Source organism: Podarcis melisellensis (assembly GCF_964234715.1).
Source record: "Podarcis melisellensis genome assembly, chromosome: Z".
NCBI classification, from domain to species: Eukaryota; Metazoa; Chordata; class Lepidosauria; order Squamata; family Lacertidae; genus Podarcis; species Podarcis melisellensis.
This window is the reverse complement of record NC_138547.1, coordinates 28,119,744-28,145,429: the sequence shown is the minus strand read 5'-3', so window position 1 is coordinate 28,145,429 and position 25,686 is coordinate 28,119,744. Positions and strand designations below refer to the sequence as shown.

Genomic DNA, 25,686 nt, shown 5'->3' with positions numbered 1-25,686 from the left:
CCTAATTTCAGGGGTTGAAAGGAGCAGCGGGAAATGGCTCATGAAGCCCTTTGCAAGCCTCAAAAACTGGAGGTTGAAATGAGCACACACTGTGGTTTCAAAGAGCAGTCTAAGAAGGAGAAGCAGTTTATACTGATTCTAAACCGCTTTCCACTCCTTGAGCAAGGTATGCTCCTATGGCCCATTGGGAGCACACCTTTTGCCAGCAAAGGAGCAATCAGCAGCCCACTCTTAAGTGGCTGGTTGTTCTTTTGAAGCCCTGCCCTTACCTGCTGCACATCTGACATTCAGTCATTGCATATCCTGTAACTTCCTGCCAAAATCCATAACTGGTTTATTTATGTCCTGCTTTTGTTTTGCCGTAGCCCCCCTGGACAGGCAGCAATAATGTGTTAACAATAGGGAAACATTGCAGAACCAACAAAAACAGAATAAATTCACTGCCTGTGCACTAATATTATGTCAACCATATGTTGCATGCTGAGGTCCCCAAAACATCCCTTCCCCAATAACTCACACATCACACATAATTTTTGTTTAAGGTTTTTGGCATAATTTTGGCCACAACTTTATTATCATACAAGATTGTGAATGGTTGCTTAGGCATTGGTTATGACTAGCTATCCCCCCCGCCTTGGGGGATAGCACTGACTCCCGGATTCCAGCGTAAGTCAGTGTGGAGGAACAAGCAGGGCAACTGGGGCTGCGAAACAGGCCCTTCAGTTCCTCCCTGCCTGCGCCTTGGGGTCTTACACGGCCCGCACCCGATTCCAGGGGTTTGGACAAGGGGATGGTAAGCCCCAGAATTCCTTTAACGGAATTCCCATTCCGCAGCAGCATTGGAGGGGTAGGCACAGCCAATCCATACCCCTCCACCAACCAATTTAACCAATGCCTAACCGCCACCCGAGCCCTTATGCTCGCCGCCAACCACTCACAAACCAAACCACACCTTCAACTTGGACACCACCGCATCCAACCACACACCATTCCCAACTGTAGAAAGATGAACCCCATCATCCCTGTAAATCAGCAGCCCTAAAGGATATCATAGGATGAGGAATCACCAATCCACCCCAGCTCACCACCAACTTGCCCACCGCGGAATTAATCCGCTTCCGAACTCTCTCGGTGGACGCAGGGCACGGACTACCCCGCCAGATGCGGCATTGCAGCAACTGTGACCAAATCAGTGTAGAATCAGGCACCATAGCCGCCAGATCCCTTAAGTCCTGTAAAATAGCCATTCGCAGCACATAGCAAGAAGAGGAAACCAAATCATTTCCCCCAAGCTGCACCACAATCGCCGAAGGAGGGCCAAGCCGGAGAACACGCCTTTGCATGAGCGGTAAGAATTCCTTCCAGCGCATCCCCCTTCTGCAAATCCAGGACACCTGAACGTGCTGCGGAAGGCCCAGGCAATCTCCCAATCCAGACTGGCGAGCTCTGACAGCGGCCCAATGCACAATACTGTGCCCCACTATCCAGATACGAATAGTGGCCAGACCTAGGGTTAAAGCAGAAATGTAAGTACACAACACACATCATTTCCGCACATATGCTCTGAATGCATCCGACCTCCACTGGCCCGAATTCTTTATCCTCTTTGTCGATAAGCCCCAATGGGCAGCCGTCGTAGCAGCACCAATCCGGAAGGAGTGGGGGGCAAACTCAGAGGCCGCCAGGCCACAAGCTGCAATAACTTTACGCAACACTTTAGTGAATTGATGCCGTACCAACGGGTGCCCATTTTCGTGAATAAACAGGGGCCCCTCACCCTCAGGCCGCAGCGCCAGATACTTTCTAGGATCCTTTACCGGGCAAGGGCCACTTTCCCCAGTCGCCGGGAGCCTGAGGAGAGCTCCTCTACCCAGCTGGTCTGTTTTTGAATTTCGCACATTAAGCTGCAGGTCTGTCATAGATAGACTCACATCTTGCAGCAACAAACCCCTAGAGCCTCCATCCCTCTTAGGCTAAAGGACCACCTCTCCCACTCTCAGGGCCCCAAAGAAAGCTAATGAGAAGGCTGCAGCAAATAGGCGAGCCTCAAACTTAGACCAACAGATGCCACGCAACTTACCGTGCATCTGAGACAGCAACTCAAATGTAATGGGCCGTCTGGGAAGAGGCCTGGAAGGAGTGAGACGCCCCCATCCCTCCAAAGCTCTGCGCACCACAAACTTCCCACACGGGTCCCTGTTAAAATTTGCCCTACTAAAAAAGGAAATCGCATCTGGAATAGATGGGCCAAATACTTGAGCACCTGCGAGGTAGAGTGGGGGGTGGTCAGTACCCCATCGACCGGCTGACCATTAAACAATAAAAAGTCAGCCCAGGCCTTTTTATATGACCGCAGAGTGGATGGGGCAACAGATGCAGCTACTCCCTGTACAACTAAGTGCTGCCAAGGTTCCAGAGATGATCCGGGAAAATCTCCGGACGGTAATGAAAAGCCAAATATTTCTGGTATCCATAACTGGGCAAGGGCCCTCCTTACCTGTGACAGGAAGCCAGATTGTGGCACTCCTGCCCACTAAGTCTGTTTTAGAGTTCCCAACTCTAATGACAAGCTCCAAAGCCAGATAAGGAAAAGTCCTGAAGCAATAAGCCTCCAGACTCTCAGCCCCGTGCTAGCTCCAACAACCATTACCCCAACCCTCAGTGCACCAAAATGCAATGGAATACTGAAAGGAGACTCGCCTTGATCTTTTACCAGCATATAAGTTTTAACTTGTTGCAGATACTGCATAGGTAAAATTAACCGACTTTCTGCCCACTGTCCTATGAGGTTGGAGCCTATTCCAACCTTCCAAGGCCCTGCACACCACAAACCTTACCAGGGTCTCTGAAAATTAAAGCTTTAGTATAACAGACATTGCAGCGGACAGAATTCTTATAGTTATAACAGCATGCCCAATCTGCAGCAGGTGGACCAAATACTGCAGGATCTGCTCAGAGGATGGGGGCCAGTTCATCTGAATGGCCAAGGACTGCCAGCTTAAGGCTAAGAAATCCATCCAGGCCTTCCCATAAGAGCTAAAAGCAGAAGGGGAAATGGAAGCTGCTGCTCTCTGTAATTACTAATTGTTGTCAAAATGCCACAGGTGGTCTGGAAAAGTCTGGCAGTAGCTGAGTGTCTGGAGCCCAGGATCTGAAGCGCTCCATCTGAAAATGGGATAGAGTGTCAGTGACATCATTAGAGGATCCCGTAATCAGGAGCAGAAAGCACAATATTAAACCTTAAGCGGCGCAGCTCAAAAGCGTGAGTGGAGGGGCAAAGACTCAGCTAGAGCGTGAGGACCGTTTTGCCAAGACGCTCACCACTGCCTGGTTATCAGACCAAAAGCAGATCCGATGTTCACTGAACTCCTCGGGCCACATGTGAACTGTTACTACAATGGGGAAAACTCAAAAAAAAGTTAGGTCACATGATTGCCTCACCACACCGGGCTTGAGGCCATGGCTTTGCACACCAGCAGCTCCTGAAATAAATAAATAAATAAATAAATAAATAAATAAAATAAAATAATGTTAATAATAAATTAAACATCCAACGGGCAAAGATCCAGCAGCATCAGCATGAACCTGAAAATCCCTGTGCAAGTTCCAGGTATCCTGCCATGGCCAACTACTATTGCATACATTTAGGAATTGCAACCATTGCATGAGATCCCATTGCATGAGAAAGGCAAGGGGACTTCAACATTTAGGAATTGCAACCATTGCATGAGAAAGGTAAGGGGACCACAGGCCGCAGGGAGCCTGGCCTAGTGGGAAGGGAAGGGGCGACCTGGGGCAACCACTCTGCATGCAAGATTAATTAAGTGATCCAGCAAGATCGGATCTGATGAAGCATCACTTGCCACAGAGGAAGTATTACAAAATAGCTTCCTTCAAGGCAGACAGCTTCTCCATAGGCAAGTGGTATGTTTAGCAACGATATCCATCTGGATCCCCAAATAAAATGGGAATATGGCAAAAGGTATTGAGGTATTGCTTGCCAGCTTCCAGCCCCCTCATGGGCAGGGGGCATCTTGTGCTGCCATCATAATACTTACGCTGGCCAGAACCCCTAAAGAAGTTCCGACAAAGCTGCCGCCGAGCCAGCTTCCTTTTCAGACACACACTCTGTGTAATGCAAAAAACAAACAAACAAACAAACAAACAAAAAACACTCCGTGCAGCACACACACACTCCATGCAATGCAACTACACTCTGTGCAACACAACTACACACTCTGTGCAATGCAAAAACGCACTCCGTGCAATGCAAAACGCACTTCAAGCAATGCAACTACGCTCCATGCAATGCAGCTACACGCCATGCAATGCAACTACACTCTGTGCAATGCAACTACAATCCATTCAATGCAACTACACACTCCGTGCAATGCAACTACACACTCCGTGCAATGCAACTACACACTCCGTGCAATGCAAAAACGCACTCAGTGCAATGCAACTACACACTCCGTGCAATGCAACTACACACTCTGTGCCATGCAAAAAACACCCTCTGTGCAATGCAACTACACCTTGTGCAATGCACACGCACTCCATGCAAAGCAACTACACAATCCGTGCAATGCAACAACATGCTCTGCACAATGCAACAACACACTCTGTGCGCTGCACACACCCTCCGTTCAATGCAACTATACACTCTGTGCAATGCTCACACACTTGGTGCAATGCAACTGCACACTCCGTGCAATGCAACAACACACTCTGTGCAATGCACACACACCCTCTGTGCAATGCACACCACCGTGCAATGCCAATGCAAATCTCTCACGCAATGCAATGCAAATGTAGCCTGTGCAGCGCCGTGTCCTGCAACGCACAGAGCAAACTGCAGTGCGGGCACACAAAGGTGCTTTCTCCCGCTTGCATATTGCAAACGTGGCACCTGTCACATCCCTCGCAGGGAGGGAACCACCAAAAGTCCCTCGACATTGGGCCTAAGTGTCCAGGTAGAACAATGGGGGAGCATGGAGCTGTGCCATATAGGGACCAATCCTGCAACCTAGACATTACCGGCACTATGCACTGACCAGCTGAGCTATCCAGGATGATCCCTAAAGATGCAGGACAGCCACACCCTGACCCCTGTAGAGGTCCAAGGTGATGTCTGAATTATCATTCCTGCTCCTCTTTGCCCTCCTCCTGGATTGCAGCCTCCAAAGATGCTTCCTTATGGAAGAAGGCACCTGGGGCGTCCGCAAGTCATCCCCTGCAGGAGAGGCAAGCTCTGGAGGCATCTGCAAAACCCTGTCATAGTCTGCAAAAACTAACCATGTAAGGAACCGGTGAAACCAATGCTTCATGGACCACATGGGGACACTATTCAGGCTGGAAACGCTTCCAGGCCAACGAATTCTAGGGCAAAGCCCTAGGATCACCTGCTAGGCCAGGCATAAATGTCTCCAGTGAAATAGCAGAGTTGAGGTAGCCCACAGCCTGTCCAGGTACCCCTGCTTGCCCTTTTTGAGGGAAGCACCCCTTCAAGAAACCCAAAGTTCTTTTACCACAAATGGGCCGAACTACAGAATAGCCCAAAAGGAGCAGTTTGTTTTGTTTTGTTATAACAATGGCTAAGAGGGCAATATGAACCCTGTCTCCCAGGTCCTAGTCGTACACTTTAGCCACTAAGCCACAATGGCTCGTCTCTAAAATGGCAGTCGCCACTATCAGGGCAAAACAAACTTAACGAAAATAAACTTGTTCAGAAACAGCATAGTTCAAGAGCATATACAGAGTGCTCATAGTCATTGGAGGCACAGAGAGCCTCTACCGCCCTGTCTGCCTCAGATATACATTAGCAGCAACTGAGCCTGCAAGAAGATACATTCTTGAGAGAGGTCAGAGACTTAACAATTAACTGCTACCTGTAGCAGACTTAGGCTTGGAAGTTATGTGCAGGCCAAATAGGCCTCCCCGCCTCTGCTCTTGAGAATCTTAGTCTCATAGCAATATTAAAAGAACTCAAAATAGTGCTCCCGCCCAAGGCTAGATTAATATTTGGCCAACAGCGCTGCACACACTCAAATAAAGCCAATCTTCGGGGGTGCTATAAACGAAAATGATCCCAGCTAAGCTGGGAACAGCCCTGATTAGCCCCACAATTTACAACAGGAGAAATGGGGGAAACCTTTTTGCGAAAGGAAGCCCCTACCAGGGGCCCTCTCCCTATTGGGAAAGGCAAGCCAGAGATACAGGGAGAATCTTCCCACAGGGCAGGGTAAGGGGTGGGGTGGGAAATCGAACAGGAAAAGGGGGGAATTAAATTATTTAAGGGACTAAAGAGGATTAAAAGAAGGGGGAAATAAATAAATGTAACCAGACAATGAGAAGATTGAAACACTGTCCTCCAGACAGTCCCAGTGCTCCATGTGATCCGGTGTCCACAGCGAAAGAGAAAGGAACACTCAGTGGACCCAGTATAAATAACCTCTGATCCCACCCCTTAATTGGCAACATGCAATTTACCCTAGTAACGGCAGCCACCAATCCATTCAATTCCCTTGCCACAGCCTGGCTGGCAACTAGGGATGTTTCTGCTGGCCCCAACCGCAACACGTGCTCTCTTTTTAATGAGAACACGCTTTGCAGAATTCTCCTGCAACAAAACACCAGTCTTTTCTGGATTAGAAAGGCCCTTGGATGGCAATTTGTGTTACTTCACTTACTGCAAAATTGCTGAGTGGAGTCTTGGACATCTGCCCCAAAGTCTTGTTCTGACAGCACCACTGAATGCTTTGCAGCAGAGGTGGGGACCTGTGGGCACTCCAGATGTTGCTGAGCTCCAGCTCCAGTCTTCCTTGGCTATCAGTCATGCTGGGTGAGGCTGATGGGAGATGAAGACCAACAAGTAGCCAGTCATTTTAACCATCGTTTTGTAGTGCTTTTCATTGTGTTTTATCATTGTACACTGTCCTGATTCATCATATGTTAGCATACAGGGTGGCCCCTAGGTAGGTATACTGCTTTAGAATCCACTTTCTTTGTTCTTGACTCATGTTCACTGTCATCAGTCACAGTATCAGTAAAGAAAAATAATCCTTTTATCTGACTCCACTGTTCTTTCCAACTACCAACCTGAAATTTAACTGCCACTTTGTTGTGTGCCACTAATGTGTACCCATATAACCTGTTGTGATGAATTTCATTTATTCAACTGTATACCTACTTTGGGGGCACCCTTTATAATGCCTTTATAAACAAACAAACAAACAAACAAACAAACAAACATATGACAGGCCACAAGTTCTCAATATCTGCTTCATAGTTTTGTTCTCCTGCCAAACCTGTAAACCACCATTTCCCATGTTTTACAAATGGAGACTAGGGGACAGCATTATCTTTGGGGAAACCCCAGTGAATCCACATCTTCCATATCTGAATCCAATTGTCTGTCCACACTGTCTCTCCCATAGGGATGAGGGAGAAACTCAATTTAGTTTGCATTTAAAGATGAATCTATACCTAATCTTCACTTTCCAAAACAATACATGAAACAAGAAAACAGACATTGTTCACAATTCACACCTTCCTTCCTTCCTTCCTTCCTTCCTTCCTTCCTTCCTTCCTTCCTTCCTTCCTTCCTTCCTTCCTTCCTTCCTTTTTAGCAATTCAGTACTCCATTATGCACATTTTGGGGGAGAGTGAGCATAAAAATGAATGTACCCATGAAAACAATATACACAAATGGATTATATGAAGGAACACCACTTTCCAAAATGTGTATATTAGACAAAGTGCATACAAGCATATGCATATTATGAAAATTTTGCACTAAAATGATGCTGATTTTAACAAGGACTATTTCCCCCCCACTAAGTGACCACTGACTCTTGTAGACATTTTTTTTTCCTCCTCTGTGGAGGGAAAAGCAACCGATGACTAGTTTGCAGGGAAAAAATTTTGCTTGTGCCATTTCAGCTGCTGCCCTCATCAACAGGCACCCTTGTCATCAAGGTACTTTCCCTGGTGTGGACAACAAGGAGTGAGATAGAGCAAAAAGTTGCCTATGGCAGGACAGCAACCTTATTCCTCTGCCTCACTACATTCCAGGCAGTTTTGAGCCCTAACTAAAACAAACCGACCAAGGAGTTGTCCTTTTACTCCGGGTGAAAGGTGAGACACTGCACTGTTAGAGTCACCAAGCAAGAGGCCATTGGGAAATCAAGCGAAGCCCAAGGATAAAGAAGGTGGGGTGGGGTAGGGTGGAGGCGTTTGACAGGTAAATCTCCGCTCAGCCGCACGAGGGCCAGGAGATTGGACAGGGCCATCCGCAATTGCTCTCCAGCATAGCTATTCCTCGGGGCCAACAATGCACAGGACCAACAGATTGATGAGAGAAGAAGGAGCAAGCTGGTTCTTCTTGCCCACTTGTGGCAGAAGCAAAAGGGTTGCTGGAACATGGAGCCCCTGAGGGTGTCATCAGTGCCAAAGGTGATTGAGAGGGAGAAAGAAAGGTCTCCAGTGACACCCCTGAAAGCCAAGGTAAAACGTGGTGTTTTGCGTTTCTTTTGCTTGGTTCAGCCAAAATCTAGTTTCTTGCTGTATTTCTTCATTTCCTTATGAATTTAGTAGAAGTATTGGTTGGCTTTCCCCGCACCCCATATATATGTTTTTAAATTGCAACAATAGTAGGTTTGTTTTTGGCAATGGAGAGAGGGATTCTGTATTGGATTTCTTTGGGAAGTATTTTCCTGAAGACTTGATTCTTTGACCAAATTTGTCTCCGGTGCAATAACACCACTAGACTCATGACAGGTGGAAGAAGCTGTTGTGCAGTAAACCCAGCTATCTATTCCATAATTGCCTACTTCAACTGTCATCTGTCTTTCACAGCCCTGGTACCTTAGATTTTTTAGCTGGAGGTTCTGGGGTTGGAACCTGAGACCAAGACATTTTTAATGTCTTGTGTGAAGGATGAAATAGTATCACAAACACACACTCCATATACAGAAGCTGACTGGTGGCAGAGCGTCTGCTTTGCATGCAGAAGGTCCCAGGTTCGGTCCCCGGCATCTCCAGGTTGGCTGGGAGAGACCCTTGCAAATCTTGCTAATGTAAATTTTTGCAAAGCAACTTCTCCCATTATAATGCATTTTTGCATGCTGTTTTCACTAATGTATGCACTTTGATGCAGACTTCATAAATGCATTGTTTTACATGTTACTTGTGGTACTCTACTGAAAAATTTGAAGTAGTGTGCATTTAGAAATATGGTTGTGTTCTGGTTTGTCAGGAAGAGTGGATTTGGTAGGTTCACCTTTAAATGCAGACTGAATCCAATTTCCCACCCATCCCTATGCAAGGATGACCTGGCCTGAGACATGCATATGGGAGGAGAGCATAGGCACTACCATTGAGTTAGTTATCCCAGGGCCAAATGCCCAACACCCCTTCATTGCAGTTCATTAGGCCCAGGAAAGATCTACAGGTTCAGTGGCAGAGCATCTGATTCCTAACCAGGAGGTCCCAGGTTCCATCCCCTGTATCTCCCAGCAAGACTAGAAATTTCACCTGTCTGAAACAGCAGAAAGCTTCTTGCCAGTGGGCAGTGTGTGGCTTATGAGAGGAACTTTGCCTTTGAAATGGCCCTTAGCTCACAGTCATTTGGCTTATTTCTATAGGGCAGGATTTGTCATGGAAACTTTAAAAGCTATTGATGGAATGTCTTGCGATTCAGTATTTTACAATTCTCCACAGTGTTTGGTTAGCAGAATACAGTAATTACATAGGTGTATATGTTGGGGGATTTGCCCCCCTTCCTTTTTACTATGTTGCACAATTGGTAATCTCAGTCAGACTCTTCTCCTTTTTCTTCAGCTACACAGTTCTCCAATTGCAAAAGAAGCAAAATTTATCATTATATGATTTTCCTGTAAAGGTGAGGATTTTCCTCACTTCTAAAGTCACTTTTCAGTCTTGAAAACAAATTATTTTAATAATAATAATTCCACATCTGTATCAAAAAGATACAAGAACAGGGTGGAGAACATTGATAAAAGAGCTTTCATTATCTGTACAATGGTACCTCGGGTTAAGAACTTAATTCGTTCTGGAAGTCTGTTCTTAAACTGAAACTGTTTTTAACCACTTTAGCTAATGGGGCCTCCTGCTGCTGCGCCGTCGCTGCACAATTTCTGTTCTCATCCTGAAGCAAAGTTCTTAACCCAAGGTACTATTTCTGGTTTAGCGGAATCTGTAACCTGAAGCGTATGTAACCCAAGGTACTACTGTACTGTATTCCCTTCGCATGCATAAGAACTAATATATGCCGTATGGAGGAGTTCTCCTGTTCCAGACACTCCATTCAATTCCTCCTCCTGGTTTTTCTCCTCTCTCCCCACCCCACCTAAAAAATAAAATAAGCCAATATTATGTGGCTACTTAATACGTTCAGTCCTTGTTGGACTGTTTCAGGGGTTTCCTTCCCTTTAGGCCCACCCCCAAATATATTTTTGCACTTATGCAAACTTCAGGGCTTCCCCTAGTTGGCTGATTCCTCACTCTTATTGGGCTGCTTTTGACTGCATAGGTGAAGACACTCAAACAGAGGGAGCATTGTTACTACTCTGGGGCTGAAACTGTCAAAGGCCTAGCGAATGCATGGCTATGGCAAGATTTGAACTATGGCATGGTACTTCTGATCTCAAGTTCTTAGCAATAACCACCACATTGCGCCATTTCTGTTGGCTTCCTGTTGCAATATGGGAAAACACCCACAGCATCAGGGTGACCCAGGCTTACAGTCAAAGAGCCTAAGAGAAGTAATCTGGGCTTGAAACAGAGACAATTTCAGGTTCTGGACGGAATGCCCCTACACCCCTATGTAGATCTTAAGAGCTTTCTGATGCTTGAGGTGCTAGGCCAGGCTTCACCAAACAGCCACATGCTGCCTGGGGCTATTGGGAGTTGGAATCCAAAAGAGCTGAAAGTCACTAGGTTGGTGAAGATGGTGCAAAAATGAGAGCCAAGTGACATGTCCTTCTTTGTGCACTGGCTTCCTGCTTATGTTTGAAGTAGAGAGTAGCCTGGCAGAGTCAATTCCAGGATTAAGTGGAACTCTCGGTCTAGTGTTTTATGATCAATGGCTTAGTGGTTGAGCAAATCCTCTGCAGATAGAAGGTCTCAAGTTCAACCCCCAGTATCTCCCATGTCTAAAATCCTGGAGAGCTTCCAGCAGTCAGTGGATACCAGGGACGTGGACCTTGTGCGCCTCCAAAACTTGTTACAGCTGAATTCTCACCAGCCCCAGGCAGAATGTCCAGTGGTCAGGGGCGATGTAGTCTGACAACATACAGAAGGCCACAAGTTTCCTATTCCTGGTGTAGATGATATGGAGCTAGATGACCCAACAGTCTATGTAAAGCAGTTTCTTGTGTACCTCCTGGTTGAAGAAAGGTGGTAGCTCAGTGGTAGAGAACATGGTAGAATGTCACAGGTTGAGTCCCTGGCATCTCCAGAAGGAGCTGGTTAAGACTCCTCTGAAACCCTGGACAGACACTTCCAATCAGTGTAGACAGTACTGACCTGGATGGGCCAGGAGTCTGACTAACCTTAAGGCAGCTTCCTATGTGACCTGGTGTTGGGCAGTTGGAGCAGTGATGATCCAAAGGGTGTTTGCAGCACCTTGAAGTCACCATATCCTACAATCTCCTGCAGTAATTTCCTGTAGAAATTTAATAAATATATAAATAAAGACACAGCTCACCCAGACACAGTTTTCCCTGTTATAGTAAGGTGTGTTTTCATATTTAAATTATATCATTTTTAAATTTGCAGGGTGTGTGTGTTTGTGTGTGTGTATTAGGAATGCCATACATCTGGACATATTTGGCATACTGCAACCCCAAGCAGTGTCCAGGCAAAAAAAATATTTGGGAAATTTTGCAAAAAAACAAACAAAACAAAACTCAACTTTGGGCAAAAAGAAAAAAGCTCAACAACTTTCCTGTCCAGATTTTAACTTTATGAAATAAGGCAACCCTTATACAGTGGTGCCCCGCAAGACGAACGCCTCGCAAGACGAAAAACCCGCTAGACGAAAGGGTTTTCCATTTTGGAGGTGCTTCGCAAAACGAATTTCCCTATGGGGTTGCTTCACAAGACGAAAAAAATATTGCATCCCCCCGCGGGGTTTTTTCGCTTTTTTCGCCCTTTTCTTAAGCCGCTAAGCCGCTTATCAGCTGTTCCGCTGATAAGCCGCTTAACAGCTGATCGCTGGAAGCCGCTTAACAGCTGATCGCTGGAAGCCGCTTGACAGCTGTAGCGCTAATCCGCTAAACTGTCAATGGGCTTGCTTCGCAAGACGAAAAAACCGCTAGACGAAGAGAATCGCGGAACGAATTCTTTTCGTCTAGCGAGGCACCACTGTATATGTGTGTCCACACACATGGACATTTTATGCAAAAGAGGTGCAGTGGTACATCGGGTTAAGAACTTAATTCGTTCTGGAGGTCTGTTCTTAACCTGAAACTGTTCTTAACCTGAGGTACCACTTTAGCTAATGGGGCCTCCTGCTGCCACTGTGCTGCCGACACGTGATTTCTGTTCTCATCCTGAAGCAAAGTTCTTAACCCGAGATACTGTTTCTGGGTTAGTGGAGTCTGTAACCTGAAGTGTCTGTAACCCAAGGTACCACTGTATCCTCTTTTTGGGTCATACACAACTTTCCTTTCATCCTGGTTCACTTCCATTATCAGAACTTGAAGCAGCAGAAACAGCCAGAGCAATTGCCTGTGGAAAGGTAATGTGCAGGGCAGAGTTATTTATCATCTATCTATCTATCATCTATCTATCTATCTATCTATCTATCTATCTATCTATCTATCTATCATCTATCTATCTATCTATCTATCATCTATCTATCTATCATCTATCTATCTATCTATCATCTATCTATCATCTATCATCTATCTATCATCTATCTATCATCTATCTATCTAATCTATCTATCTATCATCTATCTATATCTATCTATCATCTATCTATCTATCTATCTATCTATCTATCTATCTATCATCTATCTATCATCTATCTATCTATCTATCAATCATCTATCTATTTTCTATACTACCCTTCATCTGAGGATCACAGGGCAGTTTACAATATTAAAAGCCAAAAATACATAGCATAGTAACAAACAAACAAAGCAATAACTCTCCTGCACAGAGAGTTTAAGAGATTGTTTAACCAGCCAGAGTCTTAGGGGAAGAGGAAAGATATGTAATGAGAGCGTGAGGTGAGCCTCCCTGGGAAGGCCATTCCACAAGCAGGGAGCCACTACAGAAAAGGCCTGTTCTCATGCTGCCACCCTCTGGACCTCTCTTCGAGGAGAGGGCCTCAAAAGATGATCTAAAGGTCTGGGTAGGTCATATGGGGAGAGGCGGTCCTTGAGGTATTGCAGTTGGTGTTATATGCTCAAACCATCCTGCCCACAACCTGGCCGCTGAATTCTGCACCAGCTGAAGTTTCCGAACAGTCTTCAGAGCCATGCTCTTACTTTTTGTGTCTACTGACATCAGGATTCTGACTTCAGTAGGGCCCAGAACTGGGTGAATATGTACATTTTGGCTTCTCTCAGCTTCTCCTGTTTTGTTTTTTTTTAAATCTTAAATTCAGTTATTCACATTTCCACATCAGTCTGTGAGATACACACACTTCATGAAAATTCATCAGCATTTAGTGCAAATGTATCCTAATATATACATCTTGGAAAGCAATTTTACCACTACAATGCATTTTGTATGTTTTTTCCCATGAATCTGCCTTTTTATGTGCACATTACCTCAGCATTTTGGTACACGTGGTACACAACATTTTGTACACATCCACCCAATGCTGTGGAATACTTTGCCAATAGAGATTCAGCAGGTGCCTCCTAAATCAGTCCTTAATCAATTCTGTTCAGCTAACCTTATACATCTTTCAGAAAAGCTTATAATTTTATGTGGTTTTATACTATATAGATATTATTGTAAACCACTTTGATATTTTTCATGATATAGCAGTGTGTGTGTGTGTGTGTGTGTGAATGAAAATGAACAAAAGTGATTTGTTGGCTGGAGAACTGCATTGCAAAATCTGGAGACGTGAATTTCAAAGGATGGCTGCATTTTGGTTCTTGTATTGATTCAGGAAGTGTGGGTTAGCGAGATTCTCCATTAAAAGTGAACGGAACAGATTTTCTCCAACATCCCTAGTGTGTATCTGAAGAAGTGTGCATGCACACGAAAGCTCATACCAAGAACTAACTTAGTTGGTCTTTAAGGTGCTACTGGAAGGAATTTTTTTTGCTCCAACATCCCTAGTAGCATAAGGGCTGTGGAAGTTTCCAGGGCAGTGGAGAGGGGGAGTTCAACATTAGATCATCATAATCCATGTGGTGATATACATAAAAATGTGTGCATGTGGTATGTCAAAAAAATCAGTGTCGGAGCTGGTCTGTGAAGCTGGTCATCACTTCTCTTGTGGTTCCTGCTGCCTCAACTGTCCCCTGCTTCCTGCAGAGGGCAGCAAACCACAAGAGCAGGCACTCAAGAAAGCAGCCTACCTGGGAACTTTCCTTAGTAATATAGATACCATGAGCTTCTTGTTTTAAGCACCAAGCACCAGGTATGATATGAGGGAGATGCCAGTGCGAGATGCCTTACGGTTCTTGCTAGGAACTTCTTTCCCTCTTCCTTGCTCCTCATTTGGGCTCTCCCTGCAGGCAGGGCCATGCTAGTTACGGTATGTGGAAAAATAAACTGTAATCCCCATATTGGGGGGGGGGGGGAGATATGTAAAGCCACAAATCCCCAGAATGGGGTGGCAGCAAGGTGGAGGGCTGCTTACCTGAATTTCGGAATACAGTGCAAGGGCTCTGGGGCAGTTGTGATCTTGGTACATCGTGATGTTTAGCTGGTAACATATCACGATGTTGTACACCAGGCGCCATTTCATTTAGTTCATTTTCTGTTCCTATCACGATCTGTCATAAAATGGTGCTGTTGCATCCCTCAGTGAAGGCAGTGCCCGGGCTCTGGCAAGTCATTTCCAGGGCTCTGACGACATCCGGGAAGCCTCACACTGCCCTTCCAAAGCCGGAAGCTACAGAAGGAAAGACTGGCTCTAGGACCTGCCAGAGCCCTGGAGCTGGCACCTTGTTTTGCTGCAATGCGGGGATCCGGCACAGGGTTCTGAGCTGAAGTGGATCAAAATTGCGAAGATTCATAATTGAGAAGTTCCATTTAGGCGTGCCACATATTGGCTTAAAAGATTATTAAAATCAGTCCATTTTATGCCCCTTTGGGAAGGCAGTTTGAGGGATCTGCCAGAACCCTGGCAGTACTTTCCCAAAGCTGTGAAAGCCTCATTTGATCCTAGCTTTGGTTTCTTTATTTAGCTGCCCTACACACCTTCACGGGGACCCTTGCCCCACCTCCCCTAAACCCTCCAGGTGGCTGCCCAGCTCTGCCTTTAGAACAGCCGCTGCCTTCAGCCGGTGCTAACTTAGAAGCTGCTGCTAGTGCCGTGGAACAATAAACTGTGATTATTCCTTTTGGTGCTAGTATATGGTTTTGTCAGGGCAGGATGCTGGGTGACAAAATCTGAGTCTCCACTCAGCTGAATGTGGGGGGAAATGTGTGGAGGGCTGGTTACCTAACTTTGGTATGCTGTACCCCAGAGGTCTCCCATCTGTCATAGCTCAGAAGCTCAGAACTCAGAAGCTAACTCAGAAGCTGCTGCTAGTGCCGTGGAACAATAAACTGAGATTATTTGCTTCTAAGTTTAAAAAAATTGAATGAAACCTTCCCCTGTTGTTTAATTACTTCGACAGTTTTAATTTAAGAGAAAATGTGCTGATGTAAAAAAAACTATCTGTACTATGAAAAATGTAACCATATGTTAAAGTAAAAGTTTGTGATCTTGGTATATTGCGATGTTTAGCTGGTAACATATCACAATGTTGTACACCAGGCGCCATTTCATTAAGTCCATTTTCTGTTCCTATCACGATCTGTCATAAAATGGTGCTGTTGCATCCCTCAGAGAAGGCAGTGCCCGGGCTCTGGCAAGTCACTGCCAGGGCTCTGACCACATCCGGGAAGCCTCACACTGCCCTTCCAAAGCCGGAAGCTGCAGAAGGAAAGACTGGCTCTAGGACCTGCCAGAGCCCTAAAACTGCTTTTCAGAACCTGGCACCTTGTTTTGCTGCAATGCGGAATCCAGCAGTTTTCCTGCACATGGTGCGGACCTGTCACCTCCTTCTTAGAGCCCCGTGCTCTGGGATGCCAACAGAACCATGGTCCCACCTTCATATGATTGAGTTTTGCTCAGGTGTGTGTGTGGAAATGGGGGAATAAATAAATGCAGTGTGGGATTCCTTCACTGTCCATTTTTTTTATTTACTTTCCCTTGCACCTCCTGCACTGGGACCTTAGGACCCTGGACTCACCAAGAGCCATGACTCGCTTGGAAGCCACCGCTAGTCCCATGGAAGAAAGAATTGGGGTTATTTACTTATGAGGTTAAGAAAATAAAAATAAGCCTTGTATTGTTGTTTAAGCCTATTTCCTCCCTTCTCTCTCTCTCTCTCTCTGTGCGTGTGTCTGTCTGTCTGAGTCTCCTGTTTGACTATTAGGGAGCACTTTCTCACCTTGTTTTGATATCTATGCTACTAATTGCATCTGTAGTTTTAATGTTGGGGAAAATGTTGCCCTGCCTCTACATAGTCCCACCCTTATTTCAACATCATGTTATATTGACATATCACAGTGTTTAGCTGTTGACACATTACAATGTTGAAAACCAAACATTGCCCTGCCTTCATTCCAGTGGATTTAGCGTTTATGTAGGATGCTCATTTCAGTTTGTCAATCTTGATGCCTTTTCAATCAGCAGAACCTCATATATGATAGAATACATTGCCTGTGTATAATACTTCTGAGATACTTAGCGCTGATTCTAGTCCATTATTCCTGTTCTCATTTCTACATAGTTCTATACTATTTCAGCCAGCCCAAAAATCCCAACTGTGCCCCTAGTGCTGAAACCTGTGATGCGCATAAGTTCTTAATCATACAAAAAGGTACAACTGAACTACTTTGCTTAATTGTCATATTTCTAATGACTATTTCTGAGAAATGAGGTCGCCCTGCATCTGGTGGCTTTTAGGGGCTGCTGTTTTGTTACCTCTGAAGAGCCACCCCCTTATCTCATTTTAACCTACTACTCTCTCTCATGTCGAGGGGGTTTATGAAGACTGATCACTTCGGTGCTGCTAATACCACCGAGCCAACATTAAGGGTGGATCTTTATTGTGCATATCCTTTTGCCTCAGGCTTATTACCCACCAGTTAGTTAGTGTTTCAAGAACAGAAGTAGGTGGCAGAGTGGAGCATATGCTTATGAACTGTGGACCCACTATTTATTTGGCTGCAAGTATATATTTGTCTGTCACTGTGTCAGGACAGGACACTGGGATACAAAATTTGGGGCCCCACTCAGCTGAATGTGTAGAAGGATCCCGTATATGGGAAAAAAATGTGTAAAGCCACAAATTTCCCAGTACACACCCCAGAAAGGTGTGGGACAGCTTACCTGACTTTGGGAAGGTGGTGCAAGGGCTCTGGCCATGTCTCAGAGTCCTCCTGCCAAAGCCCAATAAGCACTTGTGCAGCTAGTGGAAGGGCTTTAGGACCCTGTTGAGCCCTGGAACAAGTGCATTGATCCACTGCAGGGCTGAAGTGGTGCCAGCAGTATTTTTGTACAGGGCACTGAGCTGGTGCAAAATTAAGAAATTCCACTTGGTGGCGCCAAATATTGGTCTTGCTCTGGCCGCCATTTTAAGAAGTATATTTTGTCTAGTCCATTTGTAATCTGTCACAAAGTGCGCCAGTACAGACCGATATTTGGCGCCTCCAAGTGGATTTTGTAAATATTTAACCATCAAAACCCTAGTAATTGTTCACCCGTCCCCCCGCCCCGCTTTGGGAAGGAGATAAGGCTGGCACTGCCTTCCCAAAGCCAGGGACCTCATAAGAGAAGAAAGCCCTTTCCCCCTTGCCTGCCAAATTGCCCCCAAGTTGCTCCCAGTCTTGTCTGTTAAACAGCTGTTGCCCTCAGCTCCAGCTTTCTTGGAATCTGCCAGTGGTCTGCTTGTGCTGTGGAAGAATAAACATGGATTATTTACTTTTGAGTTAAAAATATATTTTGGTGTGTGTTTCTGTGCCCCCATCCTGTCTACCAGGGAACCATCTTTCACCTTACTTTTCATATCTATGCTACTAATTACTTCTGCAGTTTTAATATTAGAGAAAATGTGCTGATTTAAGAATTATATGTACCATAAAAAACAATTGCAAAAATATATTAAAGGTAAGTAAAAAAATTATAAATTTAATACCCCATGAGTAGTAACAGGGGCTAACAAGTTTTTGGCCCCATGTAAAGCCTACAGAGGGGGGCTATTGAGGCTCCAGCCTCTGTGTGTGTATGTGATCACAGATGTGAGTGGGGTGTGTGCCAAACTGGGTCTTTGACCCAGAAGAAATAAAGCCTAGTTTTGCCCCTGCTCTTCTCCTCCAAATAATTCCGCCCTTATTTCTGATATAGTGTGATATTGGTATATCTTGATGTTAAACTGATAACGTATCAGCCGATAAAATATAATGATGTTGAAAACCAGGCATTGTACCAAGCTGAGGTGATGTCAAATTATGAAGATCCACTTGGGGCGCCAAACATTGAACCCACACCTGCCGACATTATATGAAGTATATTTTGACTGTAATCTGCCAGTACCTGACACCTTGAGCGAGGCCAATATTTGGCGCCACCAAGTGGATCTTCTAAATGTTACACCACATCAGTAAAGGTGGTGGGAGGGCTCAGGGAAGGCAGGGCTGTGTCAGAGCCCTGGCACCGCCTTCTCAGAGCCCTGGCACCACCCTCCTAGTCATAGCTTGCCCAGCTTTGGTAAAGGAAGAAGGGCACTAGGACCATGCCTGAGTCCTGGAGCTGCTTTCTCAGAGTCCCCTGTCCTTCCATTTTATCTGTCTTTGGGAGGATGGTGCGAGGGTTTACATGCGCTTCAGGTTACATACACTTCAGGTTACAGACTCCGCTAACCCAGAAATAGTACTTCAGGTTAAGAACTTTGCTTCAGGGTGAGAACAGAAATCGTGCTCCGGCGGCGTGACAGCAGCGGGAGTGGTGCTTCAGCTTAAGAACTTTAGCTAAAGTGGTGCGTCAGGTAAAGAATAATTTCAGGTTAAGTACGAACCTCTGGAATGAATTAAGTACTTAACCTGAGGTACCACTGTACTGGGTAAAACTCATACTATCACAGCTTTGGTTTATTTACTTCCCTACATCCCTGCACTGAGGCGCTTACCTCATCTCCCTAAAGCCCCCCCTAGTTTCTGCCAAGTTTTGCCTTCTGAACAGCTTCTGCCTTTAGCTGGAGCTTCCTTGGAATCCGTTTTAGACCCCTATGGAGTAGAACCTGGTGGGACATTGCCCCGTTCCCCTCAACATAGCTCCATTCCTATTTTAGACCATGTGTTATATCCGATGTTAAGGATATGTTAAGTTAGCAGAACTTCATATATGAGAGAATACATTGCCTGTAGGATCTGCTTTTCTTGTAGAGTATAATACTCTTGAGATACTTAATTCTGTTTCCAGTCCATTATTCCTGTTCTCCTGTTCGTGTGTGTGTGTGTGTGTGTTTATGTCTATCTCCCCTTACATTTGATATCTAGGCAACTAATTACTTTGACCTTTTTACTATAAAATATCACTTGTAACAATATTTTAAAGATAAATAAAAATTTGTAAGCTTTACACCCCTCAGTAGGAGCCATTGCAAGGATATTACCCTGTTGACATCCACTTGATGCCATCCTTATTTCAGACATCATGTTTTCTTGGTATATTGCGATGTTTAGCTAGTAACATATCACGATGTTGAAAACAATACATCTCATCGAGCAGCCACCATTTCATTAAGTCTATTATCAGTTCCCATCATGATTCGTCATAAAATGGTGCTGTTGCATCCCTCAGTGAAGGCACTGCCCGGGCTCTGGCAAGTCACTGCCAGGGCTCTGACCACATCCGGGAAGCCTCACACTGCCCTTCCAAAGCCGGAAGGTAGGGAAGGAACGACGGGCTCTAGGACCTGCCAGAGCCCTAGAGCTGGCACCTTGTTTTGCTGCAATGCGGGGATCCGGCACAGGGATCTGAAGTGGTACAAAATTACGAAGATTCATAATTGAGAAGTTCCATTTAGGCGTGCCACATATTGGCTTAAAAGATTATTAAAATCTGTCCATTTTATCCCACTTTCGGGAGGCAGTGTGAGGGATCTGGGGTGTTACCAGAACCCTGGCAGTGCTTTCCCAAAGCTGGGAAAACCTCATTTGATCCTAGCTTTGGTTTCTTTGTTTAAATGCTCTAGACACCTTCACTGGGGCCCTTGCCCCACCTCCCCTAAACCCTCCAGGTGGCTGCCCAGCTCTGCCTTTTGAACAGGCACTGCCCTCAGCAGGAACTAACTAGTGCCCTGGAACAATAAACTGTAATTATTTGCTTCTAAGTTGAAAAAAATAAAATAACCCCTTCCCCTGTTGTTTAATTTAAATTTTTAATTTAAGAGAAAATGTGTTGATGTTAAAAAACTATCTGTATTATAAAATATGAAACCATATGTTAAAGTATAAGATTGTGATCTCAGTATATCGTGATGTTTAGCTGGTTACATATCACAATGTTGTACACCAGGCGCCATTTCATGAAGTCCATTTTCTGTTCCTATCACGATCTGTCATAAAATGGTGCTGTTGCATCCCTCAGTGAAGGCAGTGCCCGGGATCTGGCAAGTCACTGCCAGGGCTCTGACCACATCCGGGAAGCCTCACACTGCCCTTCCAAAGCCGGAAGCTAGGGAAGGAAAGACTGGCTCTAGGACCTGCCAGAGCCCTAGAGCTGGCACCTTGTTTTGCTGCAATGCAGGGATCCGGCACAGGGATCTGAGCTGAAGTGCTACAAAATTGCGAAGATTCATAATTGAGAAGTTCCATTTAGGCGTGCCACATATTGGCTTAAAAGATTATTAAAATCAGTCCATTTTATGCCCCTTTGGGAAGGCAGTTTGAGGGATCTGCCAGAATCCCGGCAGTACTTTCCCAAAGCTGGGAAAACCTCATTTGATCCTAGCTTTGGTTTCTTTATTTAGCTGCCCTACACACCTTCACTGGGACCCTTGCCCCACCTCCTCTAAACCCTCCAGGTGGCTGCCCAGCTCTGCCTTTTGAACAGCCACTGCCTTCAGCCGATGCTAACTTAGAAGCTGCTGCTAGTGCCGTGGAACAATAAACTGTGATTATTCCTTTTGGTGCTAGTATATGGTTTTGTCAGGGCAGGATGCTGGGTGACAAAATCTGAGTCTCCACTCAGCTGAATGTGGGGGGAAATGTGTGGAGGGCTGGTTACCTAACTTTGGTATGCTGTACCCCAGAGGTCTCCCATCTGTCATAGCTCAGAAGCTCAGAACTCAGAAGCTAACTCAGAAGCGACTGCTAGTGCCGTGGAACAATAAACTAGATTATTTGCTTCTAAGTTTAAAAAAATTGAATTAAACCTTCCCCTGTTGTTTAATTACTTCGAGAGTTTTAATTTAAGAGAAAATGTGCTGATGTAAAAAAACTATCTGTACTATAAAATATGTAACCATATGTTAAAGTATAAGATTGTGATCTGAGTATATCGTGATGTTTAGCTGGTTACATATCACAATGCTGTACACCAGGCGCCATTTCATTTTTCCTATCACGATCTGTCATAAAATGGTGCTGTTGCATCCCTCAGTGAAGGCAGTGCCCGGGCTCTGGCAAGTCACTGCCAGGGCTCTGACCACATCCGGGAAGCCTCACACTGCCCTTCCAAAGCCGGAAGCTAGGGAAGGAGAGACTGGCTCTAGGACCTGCCCGAGCCCTGCAGCTGGCACCTTGTTTTGCTGCAATGCGGGGATCCGGCACAGGGATCTGAGCTGAAGTGGATCAAAATTGCGAAGATTCATAATTGAGAAGTTCCATTTAGGCGTGCCACATATTGGCTTAAAAGATTATTAAAATCAGTCCATTTTATCCCCCTTTGGGAAGGCAGTGTGAGAGATCTGGGGTGTTACCAGAACCCCAGCAGTTCTTACCCAAAGCTGGGAAAACCTCATTTGATCCTAGCTTTGGTTTGTTTGTTTAAATGCTCTAGACACCTTCACTTGGACCCTTGCCCCACCTCCCCTAAACCCTCCAGGTGGCTGCCCAGCTCTGCCTTTTGAACAGCCACTGCCCTCAGACGGAACTAACGCAGAAGCTGCTGCTAGTGCCATGGAACAATAAACTGTGATTATTTCCTTCTAAGTTGAAAAAAATAAAATCACCCCTTTCCCCTGTTGCTTAATTTTAATTTTTAATTTAAGAGAAAATGTGCTGATGTTAAAAAACTATCTATATAAAATATGTAACTATATGTTAATTTAAAAGTTTTTGATCTCAGTGTATCGTGATGTTTAGCTGGTAACATATCACAATGTTGTACACCAGGCACCATTTCATTTAGTTCATTTTCTGTTCCTATCACGATCTGTCATAAAATGGTGCTGTTGCATCCCTCAGTGAGGGCAGTGCCCGGGCTCTGGCAAGTCACTGCCAGGGCTCTGACCACATCCGGGAAGCCTCACACTGCCCTTCCAAAGCCGGAAGCTAGGGAAGGAAAGATGGGCTCTAGGACCTGCCCGAGCCCTGCAGCTGGCACCTTGTTTTGCTGCAATGCGGGGATCCGGCACAGGGATCTGAGCTGAAGTGGTACAAAATTACGAAGATTCATAATTGAGAAGTTAAATTTAGGCGTGCCACATATTGGTTAAAAGATTATTAAAATCTGTCCATTTTATGCCCCTTTGGGGAGGCAGTTTGTGGGATCTGTCAGAACCCCGGCAGTTCTTACCCAAAGCTGGGAAAACCTCATTTGATCCTAGCTTTGGTTTGTTTGTTTAAATGCTCTACACACCTTCACTTGGACCCTTGCCCCACCTCCCCTAAACCCTCCAGGTGGCTGCCCAGCTCTGCCTTTTGAACAGCCACTGCCCTCAGCCAGAACTAACACAGAAGCTGCTGCTAGTGCCCTGGAACAATAAACTGTGATTATTTGCTTCTAAGTTGAAAAAAATAAAATCACCCCTTTCCCCTGTTGTTTAATTTTAATTTTTAATTTAAGAGAAAATGTGCTGATGTTAAAAAACTATCTGTACTATAAAATATGAAACCATATGTTAAAGTATAAGATTGTGATCTCAGTATATCGTGATGTTTAGCTGGTTACATATCACAATGTTGTACACCAGGCGCCATTTCATGAAGTCCATTTTCTGTTCCTATCACGATCTGTCATAAAATGGTGCTGTTGCATCCCTCAGTGAAGGCAGTGCCCGGGCTCTGGCAAGTCACTGCCAGGGCTCTGACCACATCCGGGAAGCCTCACACTGCCCTTCCAAAGCCAGAAGCTACAGAAGGAAAGACTGGCTCTAGGACCTGCCAGAGCCCTAGAGCTGGCACCTTGTTTTGCTGCAATGCAGGGATCCGGCACAGGGATCTGAGCTGAAGTGCTACAAAATTGCGAAGATTCATAATTGAGAAGTTCCATTTAGGCGTGCCACATATTGGCTTGAAAGATTATTAAAATCAGTCCATTTTATCCACCTTTGGGGAGGCAGTGTGAGGGATCTGGGGTGTTACCAGAACCCTGGCAGTGCTTTCCCAAAGCTGGGAAAACCTCATTTGATCCTAGCTTTGGTTTCTTTGTTTAAATGCTCTAGACACCTTCACTGGGACCCTTGCCCCACCTCCCCTAAACCCTCCAGGTGGCTGCCCAGCTCTGCCTTTTGAACAGCCACTGCCCTCAGCCAGAACTAATGCAGAAGCTGCTGCTAGTGCCCTCGAACAATAAACTGTGATTATTTGCTTCTAAGTTGAAAAAAGTAAATCATCCCTTTCCCCGTTTGTTGAATTTTAATTTTTAATTTAAGAGAAAATGTGCTGGTGTTAAAAATCTATCTGTACTATAAAATATGTAACCATATGTTAAAGTATAAGATTGTGATCTCAGTATATTGTGATGTTTAGCTGGTTACATATCACAATGTTGTACGCCAGGCGCCATTTCATTTGGTTCATTTTCTGTTCCTATCACGATCTGTCATAAAATGGTGCTGTTGCATCCCTCAGTGAAGGCAGTGCCCGGGCTCTGGCAAGTCACTGCCAGGGCTCTGACCACATCCGGGAAGCCTCACACTGCCCTTCCAAAGCCGGAAGCTACAGAAGGAAAGACTGGCTCTAGGACCTGCCAGAGCCCTAGAGGTGGCACCTTGTTTTGCTGCAATGCGGGGATCCGGCACAGGGATCTGAGCTGAAGTGGAACAAAATGACGAAGATTCATAATTGAGAAGTTAAATTTAGGCGTGCCACATATTGGTTAAAAGATTATTAAAATCTGTCCATTTTATGCCCCTTTGGGGAGGCAGTTTGTGGGATCTGTCAGAACCCCGGCAGTTCTTACCCAAAGCTGGGAAAACCTCATTTGATCCCAGCTTTGGTTTGTTTGTTTAAATGCTCTAGACACCTTCACTGGGGCCCTTGCCCCACCTCCCCTAAACCCTCCAGGTGGCTGCCCAGCTCTGCCTTTTGAACAGCCACTGCCCTCAGACGGAACTAACGCAGAAGCTGCTGCTAGTGCCGTGGAACAATAAACTGTAATTATTTGCTCCTAAGTTTTTAAAAAAGCAAATCACACCTTTCCCCGTTTGTTGAATTTTAATTTTTAATTTAAGAGAAAATTTGCTGATGTTAAAAAACTATCTATATAAAATATGTAACTATATGTTAATTTAAAAGTTTTTGATCTCAGTGTATCGTGATGTTTACCTGGTAACATATCACAATATTGTACACCAGGCACCATTTCATTTAGTTCATTTTCTGTTCCTATCACGATCTGTCATAAAATGGTGCTGTTGCATCCCTCAGTGAAGGCAGTGCCCGGGCTCTGGCAAGTCACTGCCAGGGCTCTGACCACATCCGGGAAGCCTCACACTGCCCTTCCAAAGCCGGAAGCTACAGAAGGAAAGACTGGCTCTAGGACCTGCCAGAGCCCTAGAGCTGGCACCTTGTTTTGCTGCAATGCGGGGATCCGGCACAGGGATCTGAGCTGAAGTGCTACAAAATTGTGAAGATTCATAATTGAGAAGTTCCATTTAGGCGTGCCACATATTGGCTTAAAAGATTATTAAAATCAGTCCATTTTATCCCCCTTTGGGGAGGCAGTGTGAGGGATCTGCCAGAACCCTGGCAGTTCTTACCCAAAGCTGGGAAAACGTCATTTGATCCTAGCTTTGGTTTCTTTGTTTAAATGCTCTAGACACCTTCACTGGGACCCTTGCCCCACCTCCCCTAAACCCTCCAGGTGGCTGCCCAGCTCTGCATTTTGAACAGCCACTGCCCTCAGCCAGAACTAATGCAGAAGCTGCTGCTAGTGCCCTCGAACAATAAACTGTGATTATTTGCTTCTAAGTTGAAAAAAGGAAATCACCCCTTTCCCCGTTTGTTGAATTTTAATTTTTAATTTAAG

General features: G+C 45.3%; 1 protein-coding gene and 1 long non-coding RNA gene across 7 annotated transcripts in view; one reads left to right on the top strand and one right to left on the bottom strand.

Annotated features, from left to right (window-relative positions):
* The window catches only part of LOC309362043 (uncharacterized protein), a 50,800-nt gene extending 35,780 nt beyond the window's left edge, over positions 1–15,020 (bottom strand). Inside the window, exons 1-4 of one of the 6 annotated variants that reach the window (XR_014164720.1) lie at positions 14,854–15,020; positions 14,570–14,722; positions 11,574–11,686; positions 6,690–6,847 (exon numbers count right to left, since the gene is read on the bottom strand). Coding sequence is in view for 1 of the 6 variants with exons in the window: in XM_081897530.1 (XP_081753656.1) it covers positions 6,690–6,847; positions 14,854–14,956 (261 nt within the window). In the remaining 5 variants the exon portion in view is untranslated. Of the gene's footprint in view, positions 1–6,581; positions 6,848–11,547; positions 11,687–14,569; positions 14,723–14,853 lie in introns of those variants that run through there. The other 5 variants (XR_014164721.1, XR_014164722.1, XR_014164723.1 and 2 more) reach the window with 5 other exon arrangements.
* Positions 15,021–19,114: 4,094 nt separating this feature from the next.
* LOC309362094 overlaps positions 19,115–25,686 on the top strand; it is a 255,680-nt gene continuing 249,108 nt past the window's right edge. Inside the window, exon 1 of the long non-coding RNA XR_014164795.1 lies at positions 19,115–19,184. This is a non-coding gene — a long non-coding RNA (uncharacterized lncRNA). The remainder of the gene's footprint in view (positions 19,185–25,686) is intronic.